The sequence below is a fragment of the Rhinoraja longicauda genome, chromosome 20, assembly GCF_053455715.1.
Source record: "Rhinoraja longicauda isolate Sanriku21f chromosome 20, sRhiLon1.1, whole genome shotgun sequence".
In the NCBI taxonomy this organism is placed as follows: Eukaryota; Metazoa; Chordata; class Chondrichthyes; order Rajiformes; family Arhynchobatidae; genus Rhinoraja; species Rhinoraja longicauda.
This window is the reverse complement of record NC_135972.1, coordinates 27,615,235-27,631,550: the sequence shown is the minus strand read 5'-3', so window position 1 is coordinate 27,631,550 and position 16,316 is coordinate 27,615,235. Positions and strand designations below refer to the sequence as shown.

At 38.5% G+C, this 16,316-nt stretch overlaps 1 protein-coding gene across 1 annotated transcript in view; it reads left to right on the top strand.

The window, feature by feature from the left end:
- Window positions 1-16,316, top strand: part of arid2 (AT-rich interactive domain 2) — a 76,915-nt gene that overhangs the window by 45,509 nt on the left and 15,090 nt on the right. Inside the window, exons 9-14 of the mRNA XM_078417295.1 lie at window positions 3,881-3,977; window positions 4,062-4,271; window positions 8,871-9,041; window positions 12,318-12,390; window positions 15,130-15,264; window positions 15,797-15,972. Coding sequence (XP_078273421.1) covers window positions 3,881-3,977; window positions 4,062-4,271; window positions 8,871-9,041; window positions 12,318-12,390; window positions 15,130-15,264; window positions 15,797-15,972 — 862 coding nt within the window. The remainder of the gene's footprint in view (window positions 1-3,880; window positions 3,978-4,061; window positions 4,272-8,870; window positions 9,042-12,317; window positions 12,391-15,129; window positions 15,265-15,796; window positions 15,973-16,316) is intronic.

Sequence of the window (16,316 nt, the reverse complement as noted above, 5' to 3'; positions counted from 1 at the left end):
GAGGAAGAGTATTACAAAGGTTTTCAACTTACCGAGGGAAAAAAGAAACATATCTCTGTCTCAAATGGTGCTTTCATATTTGAAACCGTGAGCCCCAATTCTAGATTCTCCCATAACATGGAACAGTTTCTCTACATCTCTCTGTAAAGATCTCTCAGGACACATAGGCAGATCAGAGATGCTGCCTGTCCTGCTGAATTACTCCAGCTTTTTGTGTCTAACTTCAGTTTAAACCAGCATCTGCAGTTCCTTCCTACATAGATCATAGAACTGTACAACACAGAAACAGGCCCTTTGGCGATTATGTCTGCCAACCATGATGCCAAATTAAACAAATTTCTTCTATCTGTATGTCATCCATATTCTTCCAATACCTGCATATTCATGTGCCTATCCAAACGCATCTTAAAACACCAATATCTTATCGGCTTCCACCACAAACTCTGGCAAGGCATTTCAGGCACCTACTACTGTGTTTCTTAAAAAAACATGTTGTCCTGCACACCTTTGTTAAGCTTACTCCCTCAGACCTTAAAGCCATGCCACTCAGTATTTGACATTTCCACCCTCAAAAAAAGATTATGACTGTCTGTCCTATCTATGCCTTTCACAATTTTATAAACATCAATTGGATCGCCCCTCGTTTCTAGAGAAGATAAAGTTTGTCTGGGAGGTAGGTTTGAATCAAGTTGTGCCTTTTCTCAACTCCAGTGCATATGTGCCAATCGTGTCCTTTCCTAATCATTCCTCAGATAAAACTTCTCTGAATTTTTTCCCAGTACTTTTATCTTAGAAAGGAAACCAGAGATGTATACAGCGATCCAGCTGTAGTCTCAAGAATGACATATATAATTAAAGCATCATCTCTCTACCTTTGCATTTAATTAACCTGACAATGGATTTTGTTCTGTTAGCGTTTCTAAATTTTTGATGTACTGGCTTAACATGTGAATTGTGCACTGGTTCTTGCTGTTTAGAGAAACTGCTTTTATTTTAATTTTTGTTGCTGAACTGGACAATTTCACGTTTTCCATATTGTATTCTATTTGTCAGATCTTTGCCTACTCACTTACTCCACCTGTATTTCTTTGTTGCCTCTTGTACGCAACATGTGACTGTGCAGTCATTATCCGCCAAATGTAGTTTTGACTAGAAATCAGGTGAACAGAGAGAATAAATATAAAGCTGTCTATATTCATAGATATATTCTCCTTGCTGTCAGGTCCATTTATTTGAATTAAAATATGCCTGACGGCTCTGGGCTTCTATCATAAACTATTTGCATAGTGGTTTTAATATTAAAAAGTTCCAGACATGTGAATGTTCTTGGTATAGATTTATTGTCATGTGTGCCGAGATAAAAATGAAAAACTTTGATCTGTGTGCTATCCAGGTAAATCATACCAGGCATAATAACAATCAAACCATACACGAGTACAACAGGTAGTGCAAAAAGAATAAAGAAGCTGAGTTAGTTGCTCAATAGTTTGGGAGGTCCAAAATACGTCCTTGGCTTATGAGAAGTCCATTCAAGAGTTTGATAACAGCAGCGAAGAATCTATTCTTGAATCTGGTGGTACATGCTTTCAAGCTTTTGTATCTTCTGCCAAGAAGTGTGGTGAGAAAGAGACCAGAACACGAGTGTTCCATGATTATGCTGGCTGTTTTCAGAGGAAACGTGGTGTAGAAGAGATACAATGTGTGTTTGTGGATGGGGTGCAGTGGGAGGTAGGAAGGTAGAAAGCGAGTCTGGTTCATGTGATGTACTAGGCTGTGCCCACAACTCTGCAGTTTCTTGCCTATGTAGAAATTGATGTATTTTGAGACGTGCTGAATTTTCTTAGTCTTCTGAGGAAGTAGAAACGTTGGTGTGCTTTCTTGGGCATAGCATCAATATGATTGGACCCGGACAAATTATTGGTGATATTTAATTCTTGGAACCTGAAACTCTTCACCATCTGTTTTTATTTTCTGCCAATTTTGATAAGAGATGCTTATGTATCATGGCTGCAGTTAGAGAATATACTGTAACTTACGACCTTGATTACGTCTGCTTTGATCATGTGGCATGAATGGAAACTTGGAGCACTTTAGGAATGGGGTTGCTGGAAATTGGCAGACCTTTGGGGAAATAGCACAAGATGTTAAGGCTTAAAATTTTAAAAATGGTAATTGGAGTTGTGCCTCTGTCAAGGACAGAGAGCAAGAGTGTGAGCTGTTATGGTGGAAAGAACAACTGATTATATCAGCTTTGAAAATGAAGAGTAGTAGTACACAACAGGAATAGTTTCCAGCGTCACCCAGCAGAAAGCAAACAGCAAAATATGACTTTTGGGGAAAGATTTGACTTGGATCAAAAAGCGAAGATATTGGAAACAATAAGGGCAGCTGAACAGGTGTTTTTCACTGGTTTTCCGTCCCAAGATTTATTTTTGTTTATTGTTCGTAGAATAGGATTAAGTAAAATGAGCCAGGCAATAGTGTTGTGCTCTAAAGGTTTTTGACTATTCCTGCAAATCGAATTTAAGGGAGAAAGCCACCATCTAAATGAGTGATTACCAGGGGAGAAATAGAGCCTTTCAGTAAAATTCTAATATATTAGGATCCCAAAGCATGCAGCCTAGGAGGTCTACCTCAACTGTAGCAGGGCATAGCCTTCCAGCAATAATGTCCATGGTCTCGTTTTATTGTAGAATCATATATTGTGATATTAAAAAAATGCAGTCTAATGGTTGACATTATGCGATTGCGGGACATGTAATTAATATCTGCTGTTAAAAACATACTTAATTATTTAACTTTTAAATATTTTTGCTGGAAAATTGGTGTGAACATGAGTGATAACACAGTAAAAAAATGTGGCAGAAAATTGGGGAGATTAAGGAAAGCTGTAGATGCAATTTTTAAAAAAAAGAAACCAAAATGCTATGAACACTCGGCAGATCACCAGTCTGACCCACTAAGAGAAAAAGGACATCTGGCATGTGTGAAGTTGGCAAGTGAGGTGGTTAGTATTGTAAGTAATGAAAGCAATTTGAAAAAGTGCTCTATAATTGAGAAGCAAAAGTAAATTAGTGGGTGAATTTAGTGAGATGTTGGTTCAAAAGAATAAATGAAGGAAAAAAGATCATTTTGTTCGTTTGTAATAAAAGGCTTTTGAAAAAAATGAGACTGCTTAAGATACTGACCATTTGCTTGTTCAGTGAAACGCTACTTTTATTGGTGAGGGTTTGAATAGATCATGTAAATAATGGGTCTTTGCGTGAGCTCATACATCCAACATATGGTAAAGCTGCTGTCTCACAGTGCCAGAGACCTGGGTTCAGTTCCTGACCTCTGTGCTGTTTGTGTGGTGATTGCACGTTCACCCTGTGGCTGCGGTTTCCTCCCGGTGCTCCCAGAGATTTCAAATTTGTAAGCTAATTGGACTCTAAATAGCCCATAGTATATCGAAAGTGGGATAACAGAACTTGTGTGAACAGGTGGTCAATGATGGGAATGTAGATTGCATACTAATATTACTGCATATTAATATTCTTGGCGACACGATGGAGTTGCTGCCTAACAGTACCAGAGACCCATGTTCGATCCTGGCTACGGGTGCTGTCTGTACGGAGTTTGTACTTTCTCCGCGTGACCTGCATAGGTTTTCTCCGGGTTCTCCGGTTTCCTCCCACACTCCAAAGACGTACAGGTTTGTAGGTTAATTGGCTTGGTATAATTGTAAATTGTTCCCAGTGTGTGCAGGACAGCGTAGGTGTGTGGGAATCACTGGTCGGTGTGGACTTGGTGGGCCAAAGGGCCTGTTTCCACGTTGTATCTCTAAGCTAAACTAAAATTAACAGTAATTTGACTTCCTTTTTTTGTTTTTCTCCTGCAGCTTCAGTTGGATCCTATTGATTTTAAAAGTACACATCTAATTTTTCATACAGTAACAAAATGTCTCTCTTCCTGTGACAAGTGTTTGAAGATAAGAGGTAAGCAACTTAAATAATAGTTTCATAAATTTTTTTTGGCATTTGTACGTTTCCCTGAAACCTATTTTTTTGTATAATTCCCAGGTATGGAAATTCTAGGGAACCTATGTAGAGCTGAAGATAATGCAGACTTGATATGTGAATATGTGGATCAGGAGTCCTACAAGGAGATCATATGCCATTTAACTTTACCCGATATGCTGTTGGTAATCTCTGCATTAGAGGTGCTATACATGCTCACTGAACTAGGAGAAGTACCCTGTGCAAAGATAGTTAGTGTGGAAAAAAGTGTGGGTAAGTTTAAAGAAATGCATTGGGTAAAAATGGGAATTTTATTATTGAAATATTCTTGGAACTTGATCTTTCACAATCTTAAGATTACTATACTTTTAGATTGGAATATAGCAAAGTCAAATGCAGCATGTTTTTTTAAATTGAGTTAATACATGATGTGTTTATGTGGCACCACCTCATCTTTGGCAACAAAAAAGCAGCGATTTAGCTCATCAAATTTTTCTTGATTCTCATATCTATTCTCCCACTTATAAGCCCATTTTCTCTCATGTGCCCTTTAATTCCAGTCTAAGTTTTCTACTTTCCACACACACTGAAAGTGAGTGGTGCAGTGGTAGACTTGCTGCCATACAGCATCAGAGACCCGGGTTCAATTCTGACTATGGGTAGTGTCTGTATGGAGTTTGTATGTTCTCCCTGTGACCACGTGGGTTTTCTCCAGGTGCTTCGTTTTCTTCCCACATTCCAAAGATGTACAGATTTGTAGGTTAATTAGCTTCTGTAAAATAGTAAATTGTCTAGTATGTAGGATAGTGCTAGTGTATGGGGTGACTGCTGGTTGGCACGGACTCGGTGGGCCAAAGTGCTTGTTTCCATGCAGGATCTCAAGTCTAAACTAAAGCCAAAAGTCTAATATAAATAAGCAATTGGTGTATCAGTTAGCATTTCTTGGGATGTGGGAGAATCTGAAGCATCTGAGTGAAACTGGCACAGCCACGGATATCATGCAAACTCCAGATGGACAGTAGCAGAGGCTAAACCTGGGAGGCACCTACACAATCTGCTGCTCCACTGTGACGTTCATCTATCCGGAAAAAACAGCTGACATGGCATCAAATTACTGAATGATGATTATAACATCCCATGCGTATGCAAATTGGATGATGATTTTGTGGAACAAAACCAAAAATATATTGAAAAGACAGCAGCGACAGAGAGAGGAAGTCAGTGTTTTGGATCCATTCAACAGGACTGGAAAAGTGATCCATTGCTGAAAAGGGGAGAAGTAGAGAGAACTGAGACAATGCCTGTGATTGGGTGCAGATGAACGTTTTTAAGGTAACCATTACATTTTAAAACTGACTGTTGGTGATAGAAAAGAAAAAGAAGCATTTGAGAGTTTGTCCTGTAGAGGACAACAAAACGGAGTGCTTGGTTGAAATTTGAAATTTAATTTGACGTATTCAGATGGAAGGTAAGATGCTTTTTCTTCCATGCTTATGTTGAGAACTGTGGAACAATGTAGGGAGAAGAGGTAAGAGTGACGTGGAGAATTAATGTGACAGATGCCTGGAAGCTTTGCTGAATAAAATGGTCAATTACGAAACAATATTTGGAGACAGAAAATAAACAAATGGAATCATATCAGTCTACAGATTTTGAAGTAATCGTTACTTTGACAATTTTGGACTGGAAAGCTTCCAGTTAGCCAGCTTAATTTTGCATCCACTCTCACTTTGACAGCTTGTGTTGCACCAGTGATGTTCAGTATCAGGTGGAAGATCGGCACCTCATCTTACATCTGGGTACATTAAAACCCTTGAGATTTAATCTTGATTTATATAATTCTAGTAACCTCTGTGTCCACAAATGTTGTATTGGTGAACAATTTGTTTCTGTTGTCTCCAGCTGCCCTTTTTCTAGCCATCTCCTTAAATATATTTATCCACATGGTCTTCAAAGACTTCTGTGGTAGAGTATTTCACAGGTTTCTGAGCCTCTGAGTGAAGAAATTTCTTGTCTCAGTCCTAAATTTCTTGGCCCATGTCCTCGCATTGTAACCTCTTGTTCTAAACTCCCCATCACAATCCAGGGGAAACATCCTCTTATTCTGTTTCTCTAACCCTGTTAGAATTGTGTGTGTTTCAATCCAGGCCTGGTCATAAAACTGTCCCATCATTAAGGAATCGACTTGATTTCTCACTTTTCAGCTCTGATGGAGGGTCTTTGACCTGGAAAGTCTTAGTTTAATTTAGAGATGCAGCGTGGGAACAGGCCCTTCGGCCCACCTAGTCTGCACCAACCAGCGATCCCCCACATTAACACTACCCTGCACGCACTAGGGACAATTTTACATTTATTCGTTTTTATCAAAGCCAATTAACCGTCTTTGGAGTGTGGGAGGAAACCGAAGATCTCGGAGAAACCCCACGCAGGTCACGGGGAGAATGCACAAAACTCTGTACAGACAAGCACCCGTAGTCAAGATCGAACTGTAAGGCAGTAGCTCTATGGCCAGGGCACCGCGCCACCCTTTCCAGTCAACTTTGAGTCAACTCATTTTCTCTCTCTTTCTCTCCATTGATGCTGTTTGAAGAATGGTTCCAGCATTTGCTTTTTTTGTTGTGGATTTCGAGCATTATTTTTGTCCCAGTGATTCGGTGCATGTTAAATGTTCCTATTTTGTGGGGCAGTAACTTTTAATATGCCTCTTAGCCGTATCAAAGGAGATAAACACATTTCTAAATTCAAAGATTTTAAATGGACTTAAGATGGAGAGTCATTAGGAAGGTGTCATTGTGCTCACGTTGAAGGGGGACAGATTAAAAGAGCATTTAAAAGGGGAATAGAAAATTCCCCTTATACAAAAGGACCCTGTATGTAGTAGTACTGGGAGACATATAAACTAACCAACTTAATTTAAATTTACTTATTAACTGTAATTGTTGGTTTTCATGCTTTACCTGAAATGGGTATATTTTGGAACATTTTGTACTTCTATATGACATAGTAGTTAATTTGAATTTGTGAATGAGGCAATAAACTGTAGTATAGATGTTTTAAAATTAGCATTTTTCCCCATTTTTGTGTACTTCAGTCGTGTTTTTGTACTTCAAAGAAACTGAAGTTTCAAGAAGTCAATTTATCATAGCTTTTAACTTTGTGCTTTGTAAATGTAACTAACTTTGAAGATTTTATTTAAAAAATTGGCGAATAAATGGGGGAAGTGAGAAAATTTGGATTACAAGAGAGAAATAGTTTGAGACATAAAAACCCCGTAAGAATACTAATTATTTTTAGCATGCCATTTTCAACAAGTTAGTCTGCAAAATAGATGAGGGTGACAGAATCATAGAAATATTGAACCAATTGAGTTATTTTGCAGTTAGGAATGTAGAAGGTCAAAAAGCATATCAAGATAGGACTGATTAGGAAATGAGAAATTTGTATTTAATTTGTGCAATTTAATATTGGACAACACATTAAAATGCCTCATTTGGAAGAATAAGACCGTGTGAGTTCTTGTGAGTGCATTAAGTGATCCAAAGCTTTGTCAGAGACTGGGCAGCTTGTGATGTTAGAAGAATATAGTTGTTTGTTTAAAATAAATAGTTTATCCCTGGCAAGGGATTAGAAGAAAATAATGGATTGTTAAATTGATGACACTAATCCACCCTAATGATTCAAAACAAATGGGGACTCGTGTGGGCCCGAGCTATGCCTGCCTTTCGTTGGTTAAATTGAACAGTCCTTGTTCCAACCATACAATGGCACCAGTCCCCAACTTGTCCTCTGCTGCATCGACCACTGCATTGGGCTGCCTCCTGCACTCGTGCAGAACTCATTGATTTCATCAACTTTATTGGTAACTTCCATTTTGCCATCAAATTCATTTGGACTAACTCTGACACCTTTCTCGATCTCCCTGTCTCCATCACAGTGGCAGACTTTCAAATTATGCCTATCATAAACCCACCGACGCTCATATCTTGACTACACTTCCTCCCACCTACCTCTTGCAAGGATGCCCAACCCTGGTCTCACTTTTGCCATCTCCGCTGTATCTGCCCAACATGCGATTTTCCACGCTAGGACTTCTGAAATGTCCCTTTTCTTTAGTAAACGTAGTTAATGCCCCTACTGTTGTGAATGGATTCCTCACCCATGTCACCTCTGTCCCGCATGTCTGCTCTTGCTTCCCTAGACTCCCCCACAGCTTTCTCTCCCCCCACTTCAATTAGTCTGAACAAAGCTCCCGACCCGAAATGTCTGTCCATGTTTTCCCGAGATGTTGCCTGACCCGCTGAGTTACTCCAGCACTGTGTTCTATGCAAGATTCAAAAGGTGATGCTGATTATAATATGCAAAGGATAAGAAATGGATAGTTAACTTTTTCTTTTGCCATACAAATTTGCAATGTAGAAAGACCAGCCTTTAAGACTGGAAATTTGTTCGGTAACATAATATAAGAATGGAAGTTTTATTTGTGGTAAATGTCCAAATTCTCGTGCAACAGTGTGGCAGAGCAAACTTTGCTCGTAAAGTTGAATGTTCCAAAAAAATCTGATGATGTAAGTTAAATCAGTATTACAGTAATCAATACATTCTTTATTGTTCATATTGAAAATGCAATTCAATTGATGAGCTTTGGAATTATACTTTTAGATAGATAAATATAATTGAATTTCACACTTCCAAGAAAAAGAATCACTGTTTTCATATCAGTTCAACAATGTGAGTGCATTACCTTGTTTATCAAATGAATTTAATAACCACTTTAATTCAAATCTGAATATTAAAAATGTTGAATTATTTGGTCATAGTTAAACTTCAATTTACTTTTGCATATTTTTGATAAGCAATTTATTTTCTTGTCAGATATATTAGTGTGTCTTGTGTCAGTGGATATCCAGTCATTTGGGTCTGATAAATCTACTACTGTCAAACTAATAGAATATCAAAGTTCCAACCACCAAGTAATCTCTGACACCAGACCACAAGCAATGGAGCACTCACAACAAGCACCAACCCAGATTACACCAACTCCAGGTACGTTATCGACAGTGATTTAAAACAAAACATTTCAAGGGCTGGCAATCTGAATCCCAGAATTTTTTGTTGTAATAAATCAAATCTTGGGTTGGAATTTTGTACTGAAATACTCTTGGATTCCTTTTTTTGGTCTGTGCTGGAAAATGGCTTTTTGACGAGTGGACTATCAGGTTACCTGTTGCCTCATTGCAGTCAAATTATCTTCTAACTCGTGTACAGTGAATGGGCACTTACAGACACAGTATTTGTAGGATCTATGATTTAAACAGAAACTGTTGATGATATGTTGAATATGTGTTGCAGTATTCTATATGCAGCGGAGAAAATTGGGGGAGTTTGAAATGATTGACTTGAGTGAACTGTTAGTGGTATTGAGAGAATAGAACAGTAGAACATTGAATGGACAGTCATAACCATAGGAGTATACTGAAACTAATTCAGCCTTTATGACTGGAATGTTATCTGCACTAATACTCTTTGTACCAGATAAACAAACGCTTTCAAACAGTTAAGGCTTAGCAAGAAAATTAAAAGCCAGAATTTTATTTATCAAATGGATGTAAAATCCTGTGACTTTAAAAAAATATGTCAATAGATTCTTTTCATCACTGAGGATGAAAATGAACCTTTACAACTATTTCACTTCCTAAAACAGTATGAGAAAATAATTTAAGTGTTATGGTGGGGCAAGCAGAAACATACCGTGTTTCCTTGTGGCAGCAGGCCCATACTACTGAATTGTTGTTAGCTTAGCAAGAATTGACAGACTATGCACTCTGTCTAATTGTATCCGACATTTACAGCATGACCTTAAAAGTGTTTCATTCTCTACTGCGTATCAGCCATTTGTGAATTCTGTCCAAAAACCATCAGCAATTCATCTTGGAACCCAGTTAACCAACAATCACGACTGAGAAGGAAAATATCTTAACTGAATTTATAATATCAAAGTGAATAGAAACTGCTTTTAAATATTAAATTGGGAAGGACTTTCCCTGCATCTTTTTAAAAAATCACATGAATTTGCCTGTGTGACCTGCGTAAATCTTGTGTGAACAATTTTGTTTCCATGTTTTTTTATTTAAATGTTTTCTTTTCAGATTATATCTTCCACATACAAACACTTGGGTCTCCCTAACTGTAATTGTACAATGATGAATGGTTGACACAATCTTCTTCACAGGACCCCTTGCATGGCATTGGTTTTAAACTCACCATTGACCTAGATTTTAAGCCTGCATAGCCCATTTTCTTCTTTCTAACATTTCATCTTTCTCTGCTTTTTCCTTTATGATCATAACTTTGTGCTGTTGAATGATTCCAAATAGATGTAATCATTTCACTTGTTACAAACCAAGTGAACAGCAAGATCTTCAAGTCATCCCATGTCCTTGCGGGGAAGTTTTACTTCAGATGGCTTTTTTGTAGTAAAGTTCTGAACATGTCTACTAAGGGTTCGACCTGAGGAAATGAATGCCGTGCCTCAGAGAAGCTGAATTAAAAATAACGTATAAAAATAAAGACATAAAAGCTATCCAGTTACAAGATAGTTACTCGAGATTTATCTAATAGGAAATTATACATTTCTTGCATTATTAGTACCTCTTTATTATATAATGGATAGCTGTATAAAATTGATGGCTGTTGCCCACAATTTTTTTTACAAAATAACACTATGATACCAGGCCATCTTTGATGAGAGCTAGAAAATGTCATTTTGGCAACTGTTTAAAGTTCGGCCCCTAGATGTTCTCTAAACTTGTTTATCAATTTCGTTTTATACCTCCCCAATTTTTATCCTTCCAACAAATTATTTGGGTCCATGCTAGGCCAGTCATTTGGCCTTTATTCCTAACCAACATGAACATGGTACGGCTGCTGGAAAATGACTGCCATCTTTCTTTGTTTAACAGCAGAGACCAGGCATATTCTCACAGAGAGGAAGGAAAATTTGGAGGGATGTTTTCCCCGGGGCCATGTTCATACACTTCCTCGTGACTTGGAGAATGGTCTATGGCGTGGGGAGACCTGAAAAAGTGTAAGGGGAGAAAATATAAACTTATGACAAAATTTAGAAGCATTGTAGCCTTAAACTAGGCAGTAGGGATTTGTTCATTGTGGTTGCTGTATACTTTGACTTTTTTTTTAGATTTGCATATCTCTGTCCCTGTTAATCTACCTTTTAGAAGCTTCCATGGATGGAAGGTCTGCTTTTGAAGGAGAAATGGAAGTTGCCCACTGTAATTTCTGTTCTCCAAAGAATTTTGACACAATCTGTTGATCCTCGCTTGACAAAACTTCTTGATACGGCCATGGTGGTAGTGGTAGGTGAGTGAGTGGGTTTGAGGCAGTGGTGAGGGAAAAGGATTGGTAATTCCTTTAATGGTGTTTAAACTGCAAAACACCAACAGTTTGTTGCCAACTATCATATAGCAGATTTTTTGTCTTTGGCAAACTGGAAAGAAATCACTGGACCATTTACAGAGAACATCATTGTCTATCCCTTCATCTCCAACCTTTATTTCTTCCTCTACTTTCTTACTGATTTGTTTTGTGGCTTGTTTCAGCTTTACCCACCACACCAAAAGCTACCCAAGGTGTATTTAATATCCCTTAGAATTATAATTTATTTATTTAACCATTAATATTCAATCAATGTTTTTTTTTACCCACATCAGAATATAATTTTGCGTATTCTGGGGCAATTTTTTTTCTGAAGTTGTGAGATTCTCATTCTCTCTGGCCTTTTGCCATCAAGAGCAAGGTGATGGCTAACTTCTTAACAGACTATTGTCAGTGTCACACTGACCAACTAACAGTGGACCAGCTGAGAATCACCTCTGATTCTTTCTTTAATTGTTTACAATCCCTGTGTCTTCTCAAATTGGCCAGAGATTTTCAGAAGCTATCTTGCGGCACCGCGTCCTGGTGCTAAGACCATGTCACGTCACTTCAATCAGCAACTTCAGATCCTTTTCTAGCAGTGCCACTTTGTAGATGGTGGCTTTTGAAAGTTTCTGCCAGCATGCAAACAGTTAGGTAAACCCAAGTGTTTATATGCATAGTTATGTTTGGAGAACAGAACTTACAATGAGGAGTAATTTCCCTTTATTTTGTAGTTTGAAAGTATAAAAATAAACGGGTAAATAGCAATTTATGAACTGTTGTTCAAATTACACTTAAACAAACTGCCCCATATGGCTTCATTGTGTGATATGGTATTCCACCTCCTTGTCTTCTCCATTATTGACCCTTTCTTTCTCACTTGCACAGCACCAAGAGTTGGCCCTGCAGTGGCAACCCCAGCAGGAATGGAAGTTGACGGAGACAAGTTTTGCTGCCAGTGGTAAGTGTAAATTTTCATTACAGTTTAATATTATGTATTTCAACTGATGATGAGAAAAATTGAAACAATGTTGTTGGTTTCATAATTATCCCATTTTATTCTATTAGTACATTTCAAGTACCCATTAACACACAGGATGTGTTCCCAGGAATGAGAGCACTAATGGAATCATGTCTAAAAGAGGTCAGAGATGTATTTCCCACAGCACGACGAGTCTTTGCAATCTTCTGCCGTTCCCACTGCTGTCCGAGAATTTGGCACAAAATTCTGGACTCTTGTTGCTCTTTGCTGGGAACCTGGCGCAAAACCATGTCCTTCATGGTCACTGCAGCAACAATGAATCTCTCACAGATTGACGTGTAGGGGTTGCCTCGGCAGGTGGTGTTAGGCAGGCTGGGGTGAGTGGTGTGGTTGCTCAGCACTAACGTAGGGATCAGAGCTACATACTAGCCAGCACAGTGAGTGTGAGAGTCATTATTACTGCTCCACGTGCAGGAAGGAACTGCAGATGCTGGGTTAAACCGAAGATGGACACAAAAAACTGATGTAACTCAGCGAGTTAGACGGCATCTCAGGAGAAAAAGAATAGGTGATGTTTCAGATCGAGACCTTTCTTCAGACTGAGAGTCAGTGGAAAGGGAAACAAGAGATATAGAGGGTGATATAGAGAGATATAAAACAAATGAATGAAAGAAATGCAAAAAAGTAACGATGGTAAAGGAAACGGACCATTGTTAGCTGTTGGCGAGGTGAAAATGAGTTACCAAGAGACTCAACAAGACAACTTTGAAACTATTACAATGATTTGGGTGGGGGAGGGATGGACAGGGAGAAAAGGGGAGAGGTGGAGAGGGGGAGAATACAAGGGTAACTTGAAGTCAGAGAAATCAATATTCATACCACTGGGGTGTATGTTGCACAAATGAAATATGATGTGCTGTTCCTCCAATTTGTGTTTGGCCTCACTCTGACAATGGAGGAGGCCCAGGACAGGAAGGTCAGTGTGGGAATGGAAAGGGAAATTAAAGTGTTTGGCAACCAGGAGATCGGGTAGGACCTGAGCGAAGGTGTTCAGCAAAGCGATCGCCCAGTCTACGTTTGGTATGAGTCCACACCTTGAACAATGGATATAGTAGATGAGGTTGGAGGAGGTGCAAGTGAACCTCTATTTAACCTGAAAGGACTATCCTATATAATTATTTCCTCATCACCACCAGTTGAATGGAGTAGAAGCTGCTATACCTCTCTTTAGTTATTTGAAGAACTCTGCACAGTCCAGATATTTATTCTTTGTGGTAAGACGATAAGCAACCAGTGGCCACTGATCCTGTCATCGTAGAGAAATCTCTGAGCTGGTGAGAGATGTGCAGGCAGATGATGAGAAGAGGAGGCATCATTTTCTATGAGGATCTGTTAACACAAGGAGCTGGTGCTGTCTGTGCTGAGCAAGAAGCCACATTCACCCATGCCTGTGCCCGTCAACCATAGTACTGAGTGGCAATATTGGATGCCCAACACCAGCCCTGAGTGGCAGTCTCCACACTGAGCTATGGTGCTTTATTGCTTGGGAGGTCCAGTGAAGGTCTGTGGTTTGCACCATCCAAGTTCCCAGCACATTAGCTGGGGTTCATACAGAATCATGGCACACTGTCTGAGTGGATGCCTTTTTCTTTTGTTCAGTTATAGTTATGAGTGTTTGGACACTAGAATCAAGAGTAATATAATGTATCAGCACTCAGCAGGGTAATGCCAAATGGGATACCATTGGTAATAAAGCATTTTCTGATATTTTAAGTAATATGTGTTCACACATTGACTTCACTCGACCACCAAAATTGGAATGCAGGTTTTGCTCAGACCAATGTCATTTAAAAATTAATCTTGATTATGTATCATTATCGTTTTTTATTGCCTCAGTTAAAGTAATTCTGAAGCTCATTCAGAAAATGCCCAGAGCCATCTGGACAGTGATCTATAGAAGTGTATCTACTACAGAAGGAAAATGCATCCAGTGGCATTGTCAGACAGACTTGGATGACAGAGTTGCCAAAGAGCAAATCTCTGGATATCTGTCAGGCCTAATGACTAATTTCAAAAGTATGGCGATATACACGTGACAAACTGTAAGATGAGTAAATTGGAACATGAAAAGGATCTGTGGTGCTATCACATGAATGTAAGGGCACCTTTAAAACTCACCTTTGGCAAACTATTATGGCAGAGGACAATGTGTTCCACAATCCAGTGAGTTGTATGTTGTTTGCTTAATGATTTAACTATTTATGCACAGGATAGAAGATTGATCTTTGCCAACAACAGAAAACATTCCTTTTCAAAATTTGGCAGTGTTCTATGAATGCCACAGTCGTACTGCACAGATCACCATTGGGCACCAACATAATTTATTTCCAATCACTATTTTGGCTGACGTTTCTTGTCTTGGTTTGTGGTTGGACATCGGTTAATATATGAATGTCATCACTTGGAATCTTATTCTGTATTGCTGCCCAATCAAAAGTCCAGCAGCACCCAATAGTTTAAAAATTCTATTCTCGGACAGGACAGCAGAGAATTGTTTAAATCAAGTAATTTACTTGGGAAGAGCCTTTTGTGGCAACATTATCCAGATTATAAATATTGGGCTTCTTTTACCAGCATCTGCAGTTCTTTCTTACACATTTTATCTACGCAAGTCTGGTATACAAACCCACTGAACTTGTGATCTTTTGCTTTTTACAGGTTAAGCACACATTTTGAGACCTATTTAGAAGGCTCCGTCTCACGATTGGACCTATATTCTGAGTATCTTTCTCTATGCAGTAAACTGGCTCGGGGTGGAATTCTGACATCAACAGGATTTAACAAATGTCTCAGGTAAATCAAAAAAAGGAGTAAATTGATTTTCTGTTTAGAATAATCTGCCTCGCCTTAGTTTTTTTATAAATCAATTTGATAAAACAGTAAGTACACACATTTAAGTGTTGGCTTTAGCAGTGATGCTCGAATTCCAAGAATAGCAAAAATATATATAATTTTAAGAGTTTATATATTATTTACTAACTGAGAGTGCACGCACTTGACGGTAGCTATGTGTAATTGTTTCCATTGTTACCAATTTGAAATGAATTTTGAAAGAACAAATGTACAGCTTGGGAAAAGTCTTTTGTGGTATTTCTGATTTTAAAAAATTTTTACAAAGGGATATTTGCACTTTGCACTGAGGTTGCATTAAAATCCCTGCCTGCCTCTTGTTGATTCATGTTTTTGTGCCTGTAGAAGAAAAGTATCTCAAGGAAGTCACGTTACAACATCCCCAAATGTCCATTTGTTAATCTTTAAGTCTGAATAGCTATAGTTTAAAAATTACTAATGTGGGTGCTTAATGAGGCTTGTTTTCCTTTGTAAGGTCTCTGTTTCCAGCACATACAGTGAAACGAATAGAGGAAAATAATGGGCAAGCGCAAATCTGCATAGTGGGCATCCAGAGAAGGGCTACACCGCTTCCCATGCAGATACACTACCAGCAGTTGCCAACTGTTCTCTCTGTCACATCAGAGCTGACCCAAAGCCCACCTACATCAGGTAACAGGTTACTTATTCATTAGAACGGGTAACAACGAACTTAGTGAAAACTGACACCATTAGATGTTTCTGTGAGCATTTTAAACAACAATAGTGTTATGCTTTATCGATTTGTCTTGCTTCACAATTTCAGCATGTTAACAGTAACATGTTCTGTAGATTATTTGAATGTTATCTTTTCTGTCGAGAAAGTAACAAAGTTTGGTTTGTAAGAAAACAAATAAAAGTTGTACAGTTGGTAAATTAATGTACTGATATGTGAAATGTGCCATATGGTAATGGCTACGTTGCTTTTGAAGACAGTTCCTGATGCTAAATCTAGCACATGATATTTTTCACTTTCT